The 15,142-nt window shown below is 41.4% G+C and overlaps 1 protein-coding gene across 1 annotated transcript; it reads left to right on the top strand.

Annotated features, from left to right (window-relative positions):
* Positions 1-9,515: 9,515 nt before the first annotated feature.
* Positions 9,516-10,085, top strand: DUSP21 (dual specificity phosphatase 21; the record flags this gene model as incomplete). The annotated part of the gene is made up of 1 exon (XM_081223099.1): positions 9,516-10,085. One exon carries the CDS (start codon positions 9,516-9,518, stop codon positions 10,083-10,085), a length of 570 nt encoding a protein of 189 aa, XP_081079225.1.
* Positions 10,086-15,142: the final 5,057 nt, after the last annotated feature.

Raw genomic sequence — 15,142 nt, 5'->3', positions numbered from 1 at the left:
GTTGCAGCCATCAAGCCACCAACACCCTTCCCCAAACACAGGATACTGGCCCCAGATAGCTGAGGTACATATCAAAAGAATGATTTCAATGAGTCCAGACTTTTGCATCTTCCCATACATAGAAAAGCGCTAAATTCATTAACTTGAGATGTCTGGTTTTCTTCAATTAACAGTAATCTTTTGATAACCCAACTACCTGATTTTTGTTTCAAAACTCCTATATATCCTGGCTCCTCCCTTACCTCTTTGGAGCAGTCCTTTAGAGCTAACTGAGAGGCTGTCTCCCATGCTTGAAGTCCTCAGAAATCCGCTGAATAAAACATAATTTTCAACTTTTAGGTTGTGTTTTTTTTTTTTTCAGTCAACAAAAGAATAAGGTCAACAAAAAGAAGATATCCAAGATATATTGTCAAGTGAAAAAATATGCGTACTGGGACTTTCCTGGTGGTCCAGTGGCTAAGACTCTGTGCTCCCAATGCAGGGGGCCTGGGTTCAATCCCTGGTCAGGGAACTAGATCCCACATGCTGCAACTAAGAGTTCACATGCTGCAACTAAAGATCCTGCACACCACAACTAAAGACCTGGCACAGCCAAATAAATAAATAAATATTTTTTTTTAAAAAAGAAAAAATTTGCAGACAAATATGTGTAGTATAATTATATAAATAAGATACTCCTTAATTTCCCCAGCATTACTCCTATATTACTCATCCTTAAACAAATAAATCTCTGCTACTACAACTCATCCTGAAGAATCCTGGAGGATGCTCCAAAACAACTCATCCTAGAGCATGCTGTCTTGAATTGCTCACATGAGAAATATCTTTCTCAGAAATCAATGCCTGAAAATTGAAGTCTAATGGCAAGACTTCTGACTTGAAGTATTTTTTATTTTCTCTGGACACACCATCTCAATCCATATGTCTGTATTTCTTGCCCAGCATTCCCACAGGCCCATTGACATATTATTTCCTCTCTTCCAGAAGATGACTGCCTTATCTCTCTTTAATTGCATAACCAGAGCAATTTCAGGTGTGACTCAAGGCCTTTGTTTTACCTTAGGCCGTCTTGAGTAGTCCCTCTAACTTTGGTAAAAATGTGTGCATGTGTGTGTGTGTGTGTGTGCATGTGTAAATGCCCAGTAAAAGATCTGAAAGGAAACTCATCGTATGGAAACTGAGCAGGACCCTGTGGGGACCTCCTGGGTACTCCATTTCTTGTTTGTAGGAAATAGGCTTCATTCAGCCTCCATGACTTTCCCTGAGTTCCAAAGGGAAGATTCAAACAGTTGCTAATCAGAGAAGTGAGGGAATGCAGAAACAAAGGAGGAGCAGTCAAGAAACAATAGTGCAGCAATTAAAGCAGGGTCCTGGATCCTGCTCAAGGAATATATAAAACAATACCTTCGAGTTCTTCTGCAGGAACTAAGGCCCCCAATCAGGTGGAGGATGGTATCTTCAGGCTGAGCACAACATTCCTGGAGCACCACCCTGTTACCTCACCACCCACCAACCAGAAGAAAGTCACACACCCTGCAGCCCTCACCCACAAATTTTGCCTATAAAAACCTACCCTCAAACCATCAGGGAGTTTGAGGTTCTTGAGGATGAGCCACCCATTCTCCTTGCTTGGCCCTGCAATAAACCTTTCTCTGCTCCAGACTCTGATGTTTCGGTTTGTTTGGCCTCACTGTGTGTTGAGCACACAAACTTGTGTTCAGTAACAGCCAGCAGGCTAGAATCAAGTCTGCAACATAATCCATTCCAGTTTATCAAGTCTTAATGCCTTTCTCTGCTCCAAAATCCCATGTTTAGGTTTATTTGGCCTCACTGTGTGTCAGGCACATGAACTTGTGTTCAGTAACAATATTATTCTCAGCAGTTACCTCTGAGAAAAGGAATAGGTTTGGTGAGTGAATGAAAGGGAGAATTTCGCTTTTCACTGTATAAACTTCTACACTATTAGATTTAAAATAAAATAAGCCTGGATTTATATAAATGAAACATAACACATATAATATTTTATACAGTGTTTACATTTCAAGACAATTTAAATCAACCAAATAACTTGCTTGAGGTTTTCAGTAGGATCCAGACTCTGCTACTGAGAACCTCAGGCAAGTTTCCCTCTCAAAAGCCTTTGTTCTACTCATGGACACCTCCACAGGATTATCTATATTACTTTAGATGAATGCTGTGAGTGGCAGAAAATTCTGACTCAGAATGCATCTTCAGGATGTTGGCTTTGCCCTCAGGCTGCTTCCCCACCTGGCTGCAAGATGGTTGCTGAGATCTGGGTATGACACCCAGAAATGACTTACCGTGAGGAAGAAAAGCTGTCTCTAGTACTACTGGTTCTTCCTTAGGAGCCAGGAAACCTTTCCAGTAGGTTTCCACTAACCATAGGTATAGAATAGGATAGTTACACAGGTAGTTTTAGAAATCCCACTAGGGGATTGTAGATAGAGAGGGAAATTTAGGGAACTTTGGGAGACCACTGTAACTTAATGATGACTCAAGAAAAGCTATCAGAACATCATGGAACGAAGCCCGGCTTGCTTAACTATAAAGCCATTAATAAAAGCATGAGATATACCCCAGGCCATTAAGTGAAAAAATGAGGTCTGCATCCTGCTGGTCAAGTCCAGCAGGATAAGGATCCTTAGAACCAAGGACAGGAATATAAGGGAAAGGTGATATTCCAAAGTAGGACCCTCATTATACTGAAACCTGAGATGATTTTAAATATTTTAGTATATGTTACCACCCTCCTGCTGATTTGAATAAGCACCATGACAGTTCTAGTTTGACCTTATAGGGTCAAACACTCTCCTGCCTAATGCGAAGGAGGAGCTGGTGATGCAAGCCTGACATCTACTCAAAGAATGAGGAAGAAGGCGGTCTTCCCCCACCCCACCCCCCGCCCCACTTTCCTTTAACTATAAAAATGTAGCCCACTTAATTCTCAGGGCAGAGCACCTTGTCAGCCTGCTTGTATCCCTCACAAGTGTCCTATATTAATGTCTACTTCTTGCCTCTCCCTGAATTCCTTCTGTGCTGAGATATAAAGAACCTGACCTCTGAAAGTCCAGATGCCAGGTTAGTGATTCTAATGAAAAGACCATGGGTTCAAGTCCCAAACTGAGGTGCACGGTTGCACCAGCATATCATTTGCCAGAGTTTGGTAAGTTGCCCATCCCTAAACCAGTCATTGACAAGAGGAATAGATTTGCACAACTGGCTTAGAATGATCAGAATGCTCACCTTGCCACTCTAGAAACTGGGAATGGGGGAAGTTTCCCTTGAAGCATACGGTTGTGTAGAGAGGGCAAGTACCTGAACATTACAGCTCTGCTTGAGGAGTAGACAGGAAGGAATGGATGCAGGATAGGAGCCCCACACTGTGAATGCTAGTCTTGGGGCCTGTCAATCTCATCCTGCTCCAAACTGTACTCCTGTTCATCTTTCAGGCAGAATCTAATCCGCCTCATGCATTTCCTACTTCAGGGAAGGATCTCTTTGGCTGCGCAGTCGTCCAAGTCAGAAAGCACCAAGTCATCATGATGTTCCTCCCTTCCCCCTCCCTTCTTAATCTGTTAGAAAATCTTGTCAATTATACCTTCTAAATCACTCTTGATTTTGTCTCTTCTCCATCCTGCAGCTGCTGCTTTTTTGTCCCATTCCATGTTATCTCTCACCAAAACCATTTTATTATTCTCTTTTAAAAATATATAATTTTTCAAATTATAAAGCTATTACATACCTATTATATACATGCTTGGTCCATCCAGAAAACAAAAAGCACCTGCAATAACACTGCTCAGAGATAATGATTGTGGACATTTTTGTGTAGATTCTTCTTTGCTTTCCTCTATGTATGAATCCACATATATAGGTAAAAAAATATTACTTAGTTTTATTGAGATCAAACTACTCTATAGTATTTTCTATTAATGAAATAGTATGAAATATCTCCACGAGAATAAATATTCTTCTAGGTAGTCATTTTAAGAGCTGCATTATATTTTACCTTACCAAGATTTCATAATCTAGTTACACAAGCCCTTATTCCTAGATTAGGTTTTCTCCAGTTTTTTATATTGTAAATGACACTTACAATACTAACATATTGGTAGGTAAATCTCTGCACACATTTGTGAGGATTTCCTTAGAATAAATAAATAAATTACCAGTAGGGAAATTGCTAGTTCAAAGCACATGTGCATTTTTCCCCATTCGTTTTTATTATGAAATACTTCAAGCAATCCTAAAGTCTGCTGAATATGATAATAAATACCTGGGCACCCAACATCCAGTTTGTCAGACCGTAATGTTTTGTCATGTTTGCTTCAGATCTATCTTCTTAGCAAAATAAAATATTAAGACATATTGAAACACCCTATCTCACGCACCCAGATCCAATTCTTTCCCTGCAGGAATCACTATCCTCAATTTGGTGTTTCTCAGTCGCATGTGGGTTTTTAACTTACATATGTATGCATATATATACGTATATATGCATTTATAGGTATATGCAAGCGTAAACAATGTATGGTACTGTTCTACTTGTTTTTAAGCTTCTTGCTGCACATTTTCTCCTGCAACTTGCTCTTTTGGAATAACATTATACTTTTGAGGCTTATCCAGCTTTACACATGTAGCTGTAGTTCATTTGTTTTCATAGCTGTGTCTATGGTATTCATTATATGACTATGCAGTCAAATTTTCATTTTCTTCTTGGTAGACATTTATATTGTCTCCATTTTTTCATGTTATAAACAACATTGCAATAATTATTCTTGTAAATATCGTCTTGCATTTACTGAGCAAGAGTTTCTACCTGGGCTGGAATTGCTGGGGCATAGGCTACGAGCATCTTCAGTTTTACTGGATTGGTCTCCAAATTGGTGGTACCACCTTACCCTGCCACCAGTACTGTGAGAGTTTTCTTTGCTCTATATCCTAACCACCACGTGGTTTGGCCAGTTTTGCTACTCCCCATCTCGGACACTGGTGATGTAGGAGAGTGCTCATTTCTCTGAATTCTGTCACCATGAAGTATTAGCAGTTTTTCACCTTTGCTAATTTTTTAGGCCAAAAAAAAAGATACCTGTTGATGAGGTCTAAATACATTTTGATTCATTTTTTTCTAATTATAAAAATAACACAAATTATTTTAGAAAATTTGAAAATATAGACAAGCACAAAAAGAAAAGAATAATTCCCTTTAATCCCACCACTCAAATATAATATCAAATAATATCTGACATTTGTGAAATTGTTACTCTATATATACCTAGGGCAGCTTTTGATACTTAATATTTCACAAACAGGATTCACTAATACATATTTAATATACATGTGAGATATATATATGTATGCACATATATATGGTAAATATACATATGTATATATTTAACCTTTACAAAAAAGGTACTACTTTTTTATAAACTAGTTTTTTTCACCTAACATAAGTCACAATCATTTTCTCATAATATCTGTATTCTGGACTGGAGAGTGTTATTTAAAGAGTTCCACATTCATATCCATCTGTCTCTCTTCACCATCCAGAAACTAAGGACCAAACTGAGCCCAGCAATGAGTCCTAGGAAGCTGGCTTGCTGCTAGCTGTGTACAGTGGTGTAACTGACTCAGCCGCAGTTGAGAATGGGAAATGGAATTAACATACAACTCTCACTACTCAGGGAAGCCAACTCCCACCTCTGCCTTAGAGCCTTCTGCTGGGGACTACCTATCCTATCTGTCCATCGGACAATATAACATGCAACTCCTTTTAGCTACTAGCTCTCCTGTGCCCTCATCCCATACTCTTTTAGGTTTTCTCACCACCACCACCCTTAACGTAAACATATTACCTACATTCTCTGCCTCTTGTCTTCACTGTCTGCCCCCCAGAACACCCAGCTCTCCAGACACTGACCCACAGGAAGTTTAATATTCCATTCTCTTATGTAGCCTGGCCTATGTGTACACTTGAGGAGGTGAACTATATTTGGATTTGATCCAGCTTCCATGGCAGAAAAGAGTCTGCAATGGGTGTACCATTGCTCACCTAGACTATTGCAATAGCTTTCACTCCCTCAAGTGTTGTCTTTCTCACCACTGCACCTCTGCTCCACAAATCCACCCACATAGCTGTAAGTGAGCTTCCTAAAAATTAATTGTTTTGCCATTTCTCTGCATAAAATACTCCAGTGTGCCACCATAGCCTATGGGATGAAGCCCAAGTGCCTGTTGCAAGGCTGTCTGTGATCTCTGTGTTGCCGCTTCTACAGCCATTCCACCTATCACTTCTGCGTCACTCTGTCTGCTCTAGTAATTCTGAATTGTTGTTCTCTGCCCTCCTGACACCATTTCACACCCTTGTGCCTTTGCACATACTTCCCTTCCTGTGTAGAATGCTCCCACCTTCTTATCTGCCTGGAAAACTCCTATTCATCCTTCAAAGTCCTATTCCAAAGATATTCCCAGAAACTCAAAGTACCACCCTACATATTCTTTATTAATTACAAAGAGGAAAAGTTACCTTTACAATGTAGAAACCTAGCTAATGCCACCTTAACCTGGTGGTCAAATTTATCATCATCGTTAATGGGACAAACAGACATCATATGCCCCCAATGAATGATGCAATCTGTTACTATTCCTGCCAAAAATAGTTCACCTGAATCTAATCCTGAAGGAACAATCAAACACTTCCAAATGGAAAGATGTTCTGCAAAACTGGCCTGAACTCTTCAAAAATGTCAGTGGCCAGGAAAGACCAAAGCAAAACAACAGGCTCAGAAATGGTTCCAAATTAAAAGATGCGCAAGAAGCATGACAACTAAATGCAATGTGTGATCCTTGATTCCATCCTGGATCAAAGGGAAAAAAACGGCTGCAAATAACATTATTTGGAGGACTGGTGAATTTTGAATATGGGTTATATATTAGATAATAAACTTGGGTCAATGTTAAATTTCCTGAGTACAGTCATTTTATTCTGGTTACGGAGGAGAGTGTCCTTGTTCTTAGGATGCCTTGAAAGGGCTAAAGTGTTGCTATATCTGCAGTTAGCAATGGTTCAGCAAAAAGAAACAAGTAAACAGATGAATATGTGTGTTTGTATATCTAAATAGAGAGACGAAGGAAATGCGATGGCAACTGTTTACAATAGAGAAATTACAGGTGAAGGGTACACAGGTGCTCACTATTCTATTCTTCACCTTTGCTGTAGGTTTGAAATTTTTCAAAACAAAGACTTGGACAGAATAAATAATAAAAACAAACAAATGAACAAAAAGCTTTGTTCCAGGTCATGTTTTCTGTGAAGCCTTTCATGATATCCCTCCTGGCTGCCCCGGTCCCCGAGCACAGACACACATAAAACAATGAATCACCCTCTCTTCCAGACTCTTTCATGATTATGTATCTCTCTGACTAAACTGTAAGCTCTTTGATATCTGGGCCTGTGTGTGTTGTGTTGGATCTACACAATGCTAGAACTGTACCTGACACCAACTGGATGCTCAGCTGATGCTTTTTTAAAAAAATTAATCGAGCTGATTCTTGAGGCTTGGAAAGGATTCAGTAAGCAAGAAGGAGCGAGAGCATTTTCTCATGGGAGAGGAGTGGCATGAGCAAAGGTAAGGAAGCAGGAATGTATATGTTGCACTTACCAAGAACATTTGATTTGTTTGGTCAGAACTGAAGATTTACATAAGTGAAAATGCCTAGCACACAATAGATTCTTAATAAAAATTTGGTGAGTGAATGAATGAATGAGATTGGAAAGGCAGGCTTAGATCAGAGAGGAAAGGGTTTTGACTGCTGAATTGAGAAATCTGAGTGTTAACTAGTTCTTGACACCCAGGGTCTTTTCCCAGTGGCAGGAAGAGAGTGTGTTCTTCAGCAAGTCCCTTGTACATGTTTCCCCCTAAATAATAAGGAAAAGTAGAGATAAGTCGAAGTCTGAAAGTGACCAATTTCCAAACTCAGGAGGAGGAAACATCTTCTCATCCACCCAGGAGAAGTCCTACAGTGGAGTTTTAAGACATCCAAAATCCCTCAGATGAAAGGGCATCACAGAATATTGGCTGGAAAAATACATGAATCTATTTAATATGAGCCATGCTTGTCTTTGAGAGTAGTGTAATGGAATTATTTTGGTTAATTTTACTATATATATATATATATATATATATATATATATTTATTTATTTATTTATTTATTTATTTATTTATTTTTTGGCTGTGCCACGTGGCTTGTGGGATCTTAGTTCCATTACCAGGGATTGAACCCGGGGCCACAGTAGTGAAAGCGTTGAGTCCTAACCACTGGACTGCCAGGGAAGTCCCTAATTTTACTACATTTTTAAAATTTAAGGAGCACACCTTTGCACACAACCCCAAAATGACAAGGAGTGATGGGGAAGTGATGAGTCTCTGAGCTGCTCTGTGAAAGAATTTGTTAGTTTTAGGTTATAGTTGTTTCGAATCTTCAGTCAAATTCTACAAAAATCTTAGCTGAGAGGAAATGCAAATCTCAGGGAGCGTTTTAAAAATCTATTTTTAGCCCAGTTATGATGTAGCATTGACTGGCTCCAGAATTTTTAACATTACTGGTTAGAAACCACTGGTGGCGGTCAAAATGACTTGTAGCTTACAAAGCATGTGGGCATTCTTTTTGGAGAAAGTAGACAAGAAAATTTGAGCTGTTGTTTCAGGTAATAAAGTAGAATCAAGTGATAAATCATTTGGGCTGTATGCACAAATGGACAGTGACACAGCTAAATTAGTCACAATTGTTCACCACAGGCCAACTTCATGATAGATAAAGGCCTATATATCAGCAATGTTCCCTTAGAAACAGTCCTGATGTGTCTGTGAGCAGGAAAATAATTCTATGGCTACAATCAACAAAGAAGTATCAGGCTAGCTCACCAAGCCCAACCAAACCCCTATCTCGCTGCAGTTTTATAAAGATTAGCATATCACATGAGCCAAATGCTGTGCCCCAGTGTAAAAATATGATGCTGTTACTTTGTAGAAAAAGTGTAAGCCCTGTTCTTCAACACCAATAAAATAGAAGCATTCATAGATACTGAGTTCAGTGTGATCCAAAAACTGAAGCATAAAATAGCTATCTGGTAACAGAACATTTTAAAACATCAAGACAGATAAGAATTCGGGCTCGGAAAATAAATGACTATGAAGAAAGATAAAAAGAAGAGAGATCTGGGGTTTCTCTGAAGACCCGGCTCTGTGGCCAAGTCCTCCCTGTAGCGAGCTGCCATTGCCATGGAAACCAGTGGGAAGGGCAGTGGGGGCCTGTGACTCCCGCGCAGGGCGGCGGGGGTGGGGTTGGGGGTGGAGACGGGGTGGTGACCTGTGACTGGTATACTGTCCCCCAGACCCTCTACAAGAGACTCCACCGAGCTGCTGCTTCCTGAACTCGCTCCCGGGAGAGGTGCCCCGAAGCAGCCAGGAGATACCGCTGTCCCGCCGCCTTGATGACAACAACCCCGTGTCCCCTCCTGGCTCAGGCTGCCGGGCAGCCCTCGGTCCATGGCCTCTCCCGGATAACCAGCAGTCTATACATCAGCAATAGGGTGGCAGCCGACAACGAACTCATGCTGTCTACCAACCACATCACGACAGTCATCAACGTGTCGATGAAGGTGACCAACACGTTCTTCGAAGACATCCAGTACGTACACATGCCGGTGGCAGATGCTCCCACCTCGCACCTCTACGACCTTTTTGACCCTATTGCAGATCACATCCACAGCGTGGACATGAAGCAGGGCCGAACGCTGCTGCACTGCGCCGCCGGGGTGAGCCGCTCTGCCGCTCTCTGCCTCGCGTACCTCATGAAGTACCACTCCATGTCGCTGCTGAAAGCCTACACGTGGACCAAGTCATGCCGCCCCATCATCCGGCCCAACATCGGCTTTTGGGAACAGCTTATCCATTATGAATTCAAGCTGTTTAGTAAGAACACCGTTCACATGATCAGTTCCCCGGTGGGTATGATTCCGGACATCTACGAGGAAAAGGTCTGTTCGATGATACCGAGGTGAGCCATCCCGGTCAGCCCCTGACATCTGCTGCAAATCCTATATCAACATTGAACGTTGAACGTTTGTTGGTAAAGGAACTAGAAACCACCTTTTAGAAGAGCAAGCAAAAAGGGCGGGGGGGGGGGGCGTTTAGCTTAGTATGCCTTATCTTTAAAGAATAAAATTCATTAAAAGTAAAATGGTGACAATGTTTCTTATCCTGTGAGTGGCACGGCATGGCTGCTGCGGCCTGGCAAGAGAGGAGGGTGCCGAAGGTGGTGCCCAGCTCAGATGGACCTGAACCCTGGGACCTGCCGGAGGAGACTACTAACCCAGGGGTGAGTCCCCCTCAGCCGTTCCTCCCCCCAAGCCCCCCAATCAGCGCCCCAATCCCACCTGGTTCTTCCCAATCCAAAGCTAGAGGCTTAGACATCGTGGTGCCCACTGTGTGCTTCTTACAGTAAGTGCCAACCTAGTGGATAAATGGCCATCTTGGGGTTCTCTGGGAGTCCTGGGGGAGCCTCAGGCCACCCCTGACCCCACCTTCAACCACAGTGACCCAACTCTGGTTTTCTAGATTAGATTTACATGTTAAATAGTTTTCAAAAAAAAAAACAATTCCACTATATAAAGTTTAAAAATATTTTTTCCAGTGCTGTACTAAATGGCAAGGTCTTGAGTTGCCCTCAGCAATCCCCACCAGCCTTTGTGAAAAAGGAACATTAATCCCCTTCTCCAGGGCACTTGCTAAGAGAGAGAGCCTGCCTGACACAAGGCCTCCGTTGCTCTCACGGGCCTTGGCATGATAGGCTGGAGCTGCTGGCCAGGACTGGCTCTGTCACCTCCTCCCATTGTAACTGTGGCCTCTCAGAGCCTCCATTTCCTTACCTGTCAAAGCAGTGATAGCCTGTCTCTCCCAGGGTTGCTGTGAGGATTAGATTCCTTAGCGTGGGATCTAGCAGGCGAATGGTTTCCTGCTTAGAGGAAAGGGCCGCTCTTGTTATTAAGGATAATCTTTAGCCCTGCTGGTTGGGGGTCAGCACATCCATCCTCACAGCAGCCTTTTCCCCATCTGTATACAGCCCTTTGTTGTCTACACAGCGCTCTTCTAAAAAATCATCCTATCTACAAAAACAAATGGTCTAAGGTTCTTTTGGACCCTACCTCAGAGGAGGTCTACATTTAGAGCCTTTTCAGCATTCTCAATGTGTCATTGTATTTAATCCATGTGAAAGCAAGAAGCATCATTCCGGGGCCCCCTGTCCCCTACCCAAAGGCCTTATTTATAATCACTGACCATTAGAGCCAGCACCCAGGGGTTCCACCAGGATCTGTGAAGGCACTTGCCAAAGGGACGAATGAGTGGACCCCAGAAGTAGGCCCTGGAATCCAGGATTGTTCAAAATCCCCAGGTATCTGGCTCTGGCTTGGGAGCAGCTATTCTAATTGAGAATTACTCTAGGTAAACAATATGAGACAAAGAGCACAACCATTCTGGTTGATGCAGACCTGTGGGTCCAGACCCCTTTCTCTCCAAACCCATCCCCACTCCCACTTCCACAAAAGGAGTGTCCAGGGATGCAATTTGGGGCAGTGGGCGTGGGGGACATTATGAAAACCTCTGCTCTAGATGCATCCTCTCCTTTTACAGATAGAAGACCAGGCTCACAAAACACAAGGGCTAGTGTGGCAGATTCTCCACAAAGCAGCCTTTCTGGTAGAAACCCAGAAAGAAAATTTCTTTTCAAGCATTTTTAAAAGAAATTTGTTTGGATATATATATATGTGCATGTGCTTTCATTTTTTTTTAATACCTAAATTAACACACCATCAAATTAAATCTCTTTGGACATACAGTTCTCTCAGTGGGTACTGGGTAACAATGGGTACATTTGTGTAACCACTGCCACAATCAGGACACAGAGCAGTTCCATGACTCCAAAAATTTCCCCCATGTCTTCCCTTTGTAATCAAACTCTGGCCCCCACCTCAACCTCTGGCAAACACTGATTGGTTCTCCATCCTATAGACTTGCCTTTAACAGAATGTCACATTAATGGAATCATACAGGATGCAACCTCTGGTGACCGGTTTCTCTCAGTCTTTGTGATTTACCCATGTTGTTGTCCATTGTATGGATGTTCCACAGTTTGTTTTACATTCACCTGTGAAGGATATTTGGCTTTGTATTACTTTCCTCGGGGCTGCTATAAGAAAGTACCAAAAACTAGGTGACTTAAAACAACAGAAATTTATTTTCTCACAGTCTGGAAGCCAGAATCCTAAATGGAGGTCTCTGCAGGGCCATGATTCCTCCGAAAACTGTCGGGGGTAGGGGGTCGGCGGTGGGGGGAATCCTTCCTTGCCTCTTCCTAGCTTCTGGTGGTTGTCAGCAATCCTTGACATTCCTTGGCTTGTAGATGCATCACTCCCGTATCTGCTTCTGTGGCCACATGGCTGTGTGGCCACATTCCCTAGTGTGTCTTCATATTTGTCTTTCCTCTGTGCATATCTGTGTCCAAATTTCCTTCTTCTTATAGGACACCAGTCATATTGGGGGCTCATTCTACTCCAGCATGACCCTATAACAACAATTTATTAGGAAGCTATTATATGCCAAGCACAGTACTGGGCACTTTACAACAGTGTCTCAAGCCTTTTCAACAGCCCTTCAAGGTGGTCCACCTCCTACAAATGAGAAATCAGAGGTTCCAAGAGGTTAAGGAACATGCCAAGGCAGCACACAGCTCAGGAGTGAGGAGGCAACATGCACACTGGGTTATCTTTCCTTTCATTTCTTTCGAGACAAAGGTAAGTAGATTGAAGAAAGGAAAAATTTGAGTCATACCCTTGATTCCCAAATAGTATACATACGAATCACCTGGGGATTCTTTTATTATACAGATACCTGGGCCTCAGCGGCACAAATTTAGTTTCAGTAGGTAATAGGTAAGTTCCAGGAAGCTGCCTTCTTTTTGGCCACACCAAGTAGCCTATGGGAATTTAGTTCCCCCACCAGGGATCGAACCTGGGCATTCAGCAGTGAGAGCACAGAATCCTAACCACTGGACTGCCAGGGAATTCCCCAGGAAGCTGCATTTTTAAAAAAATTTATTTATTTATATTTTATTTTTGGCTGCGTTGGGTCTTCCTTGCAGCGAGGCAGGGCTACTCTTCATTGCGGTGCGCAGGCTTCTCATTGCAGGGGCTTCACTTGTTGCGGAGCATGGGCTCTGGGCGTGTGGGCTTCAGTATTTGTGGCACACGTGCTCCGTAGTTGTGGCGCACGGGCTTATTTGTTCTGTGGCACGTGGGATCTTTCCGGACCAGGGCTCGAACCCATGTCCCCTGCATTGGCAGGCGGATTATTAACCACTGTGCCACCAGGGAAGCCCCAGGAAGCTGCATTTTTAACAAGCATCTCAGATGACTCTGATAATGGCTGAGAAACATCAACCAAACAGTAGTGAATATGTAAATACTAGGTATTCCATATCTTCTCATCATTTTCCTTCTTTTTTGAGTGATCTATTCATGCCCTTAGACAATTTTCTATCAGATTGTAAATCTTTTATTTTTCTTTTCAGTCGTAGGACCTGAAATATAGAATAAGGATAGTCAACTTTCCTTGTCAAATATGTTGCATAGGTTTTCCCCAGTTTATCACGTGCCATTTGTTTATGGTGCTTGTTTGTGATTCAAAAGTTTAAATTTGTATGTAGTTAAATCTATGAGTCTTTTAACTGAATTGTTTTTGCTTCTGAATGATACTTGAAAGGTTTTCCCCATTGCATAATCATTAAAACGTTAACTATTATTTTCTCCTCATTAATGTTTTTTTCACTTTTAAACCTTTTCCCCCAATTTTTTAATTTGAAAACTTTCAAACATCCAAAAATGTTAATCAATTGTTAGCCTTTTGTCATATGTGCTTTCTTTCTCAATATAATACTTTTTTTTCTGACTTATTTGAAAGTAAGTTGCAGATATCATGGTCCTTTGCCCTTGAATATTTCAAAATGCATCATCTAAGAATAAGGACATTCTCCTACACACTGATGATATCATTATCAAACCTAAGCCAATTAATTAACAGTAGTTCTCTACCATCAATCCATATTTAAATTTTCTCACTTAATGCCCCAAACGTCCTTTATAGCTATTTTTTTTTCTTTCCCAAACAGGATGCAATTAGGATCACACATTATATTTCTTTATCATATTTCTTTTAATCTAGAACAGTGCTTCTACTCTTTTTCCCACGACATTGTCTTTATGATGAGTCCAGAACAATTTTGTGGTACAATGTCCAGCATTCTGGATTTGTTCAATTATTTCCTCATGTTATCGTTTTGCTTGTTCCTTTATCACCTGCATTTTCTTTAAACTGGACGTTAGGTCTGGATGTTTGATTAGATTTGGATTAAGTTTTTTTCCCAGAACACTTCAGAGGTGCTGTCATGTTACATCATGTCAGGAGGCACAAACGTCTCTTTGTCCCATGAGCAATGATTCTTAGTTTGATCACTTAGTTAAGGTGGTGACCACCAGATACCTGCCTTTAAACTTAGTAAGTAATCTGTAGGGTGATACTTTTATACCCTATGAATATCCTGTTTCTTTCATCCAGTAATATTAGCATTACTTGCCTCAATCAATTATTACACTGTGGGACATGTAACACTTAAATCTATCCCAAACTAATTTTGGTATATGGTATAAATTGGAGTTCTTGCTTTTTTAAAATTTGAGATGTTGCAAAACCGTCATAAATATTTGTGTCTGCTTTTGTTCCTTCTGATTTGTTACATTGTCTATCTCTTCTTGTGCCAATATCACATTCCTTAAAATTGGTGCAGCTTCATAATAGGCTGCAACATTTGGTAGAGCAATGACATCCTCCCTACCTCTCCCCCACAGTTATGCTTCTTTTTCAGAGGCCTTTTTGTTGTTGTTGTTAGAGTCTTTCTTTTTCTCTTCTGAAGGAATTATTTTAATAGTTATGGCAGTTTTTTTTAACATCTTTATTGGAGTATAATTGCTTTACAATGGTGTGTTAGTTTCTGCTTTACAACAAA

Source organism: Mesoplodon bidens (genome assembly GCF_964165515.1).
Source record: "Mesoplodon bidens genome assembly, chromosome: X".
Taxonomy (NCBI): Eukaryota; Metazoa; Chordata; class Mammalia; order Artiodactyla; family Ziphiidae; genus Mesoplodon; species Mesoplodon bidens.
The sequence above is the reverse complement of the archived record's forward strand: the minus strand, read 5'-3'. Positions and strand labels throughout refer to the sequence as shown.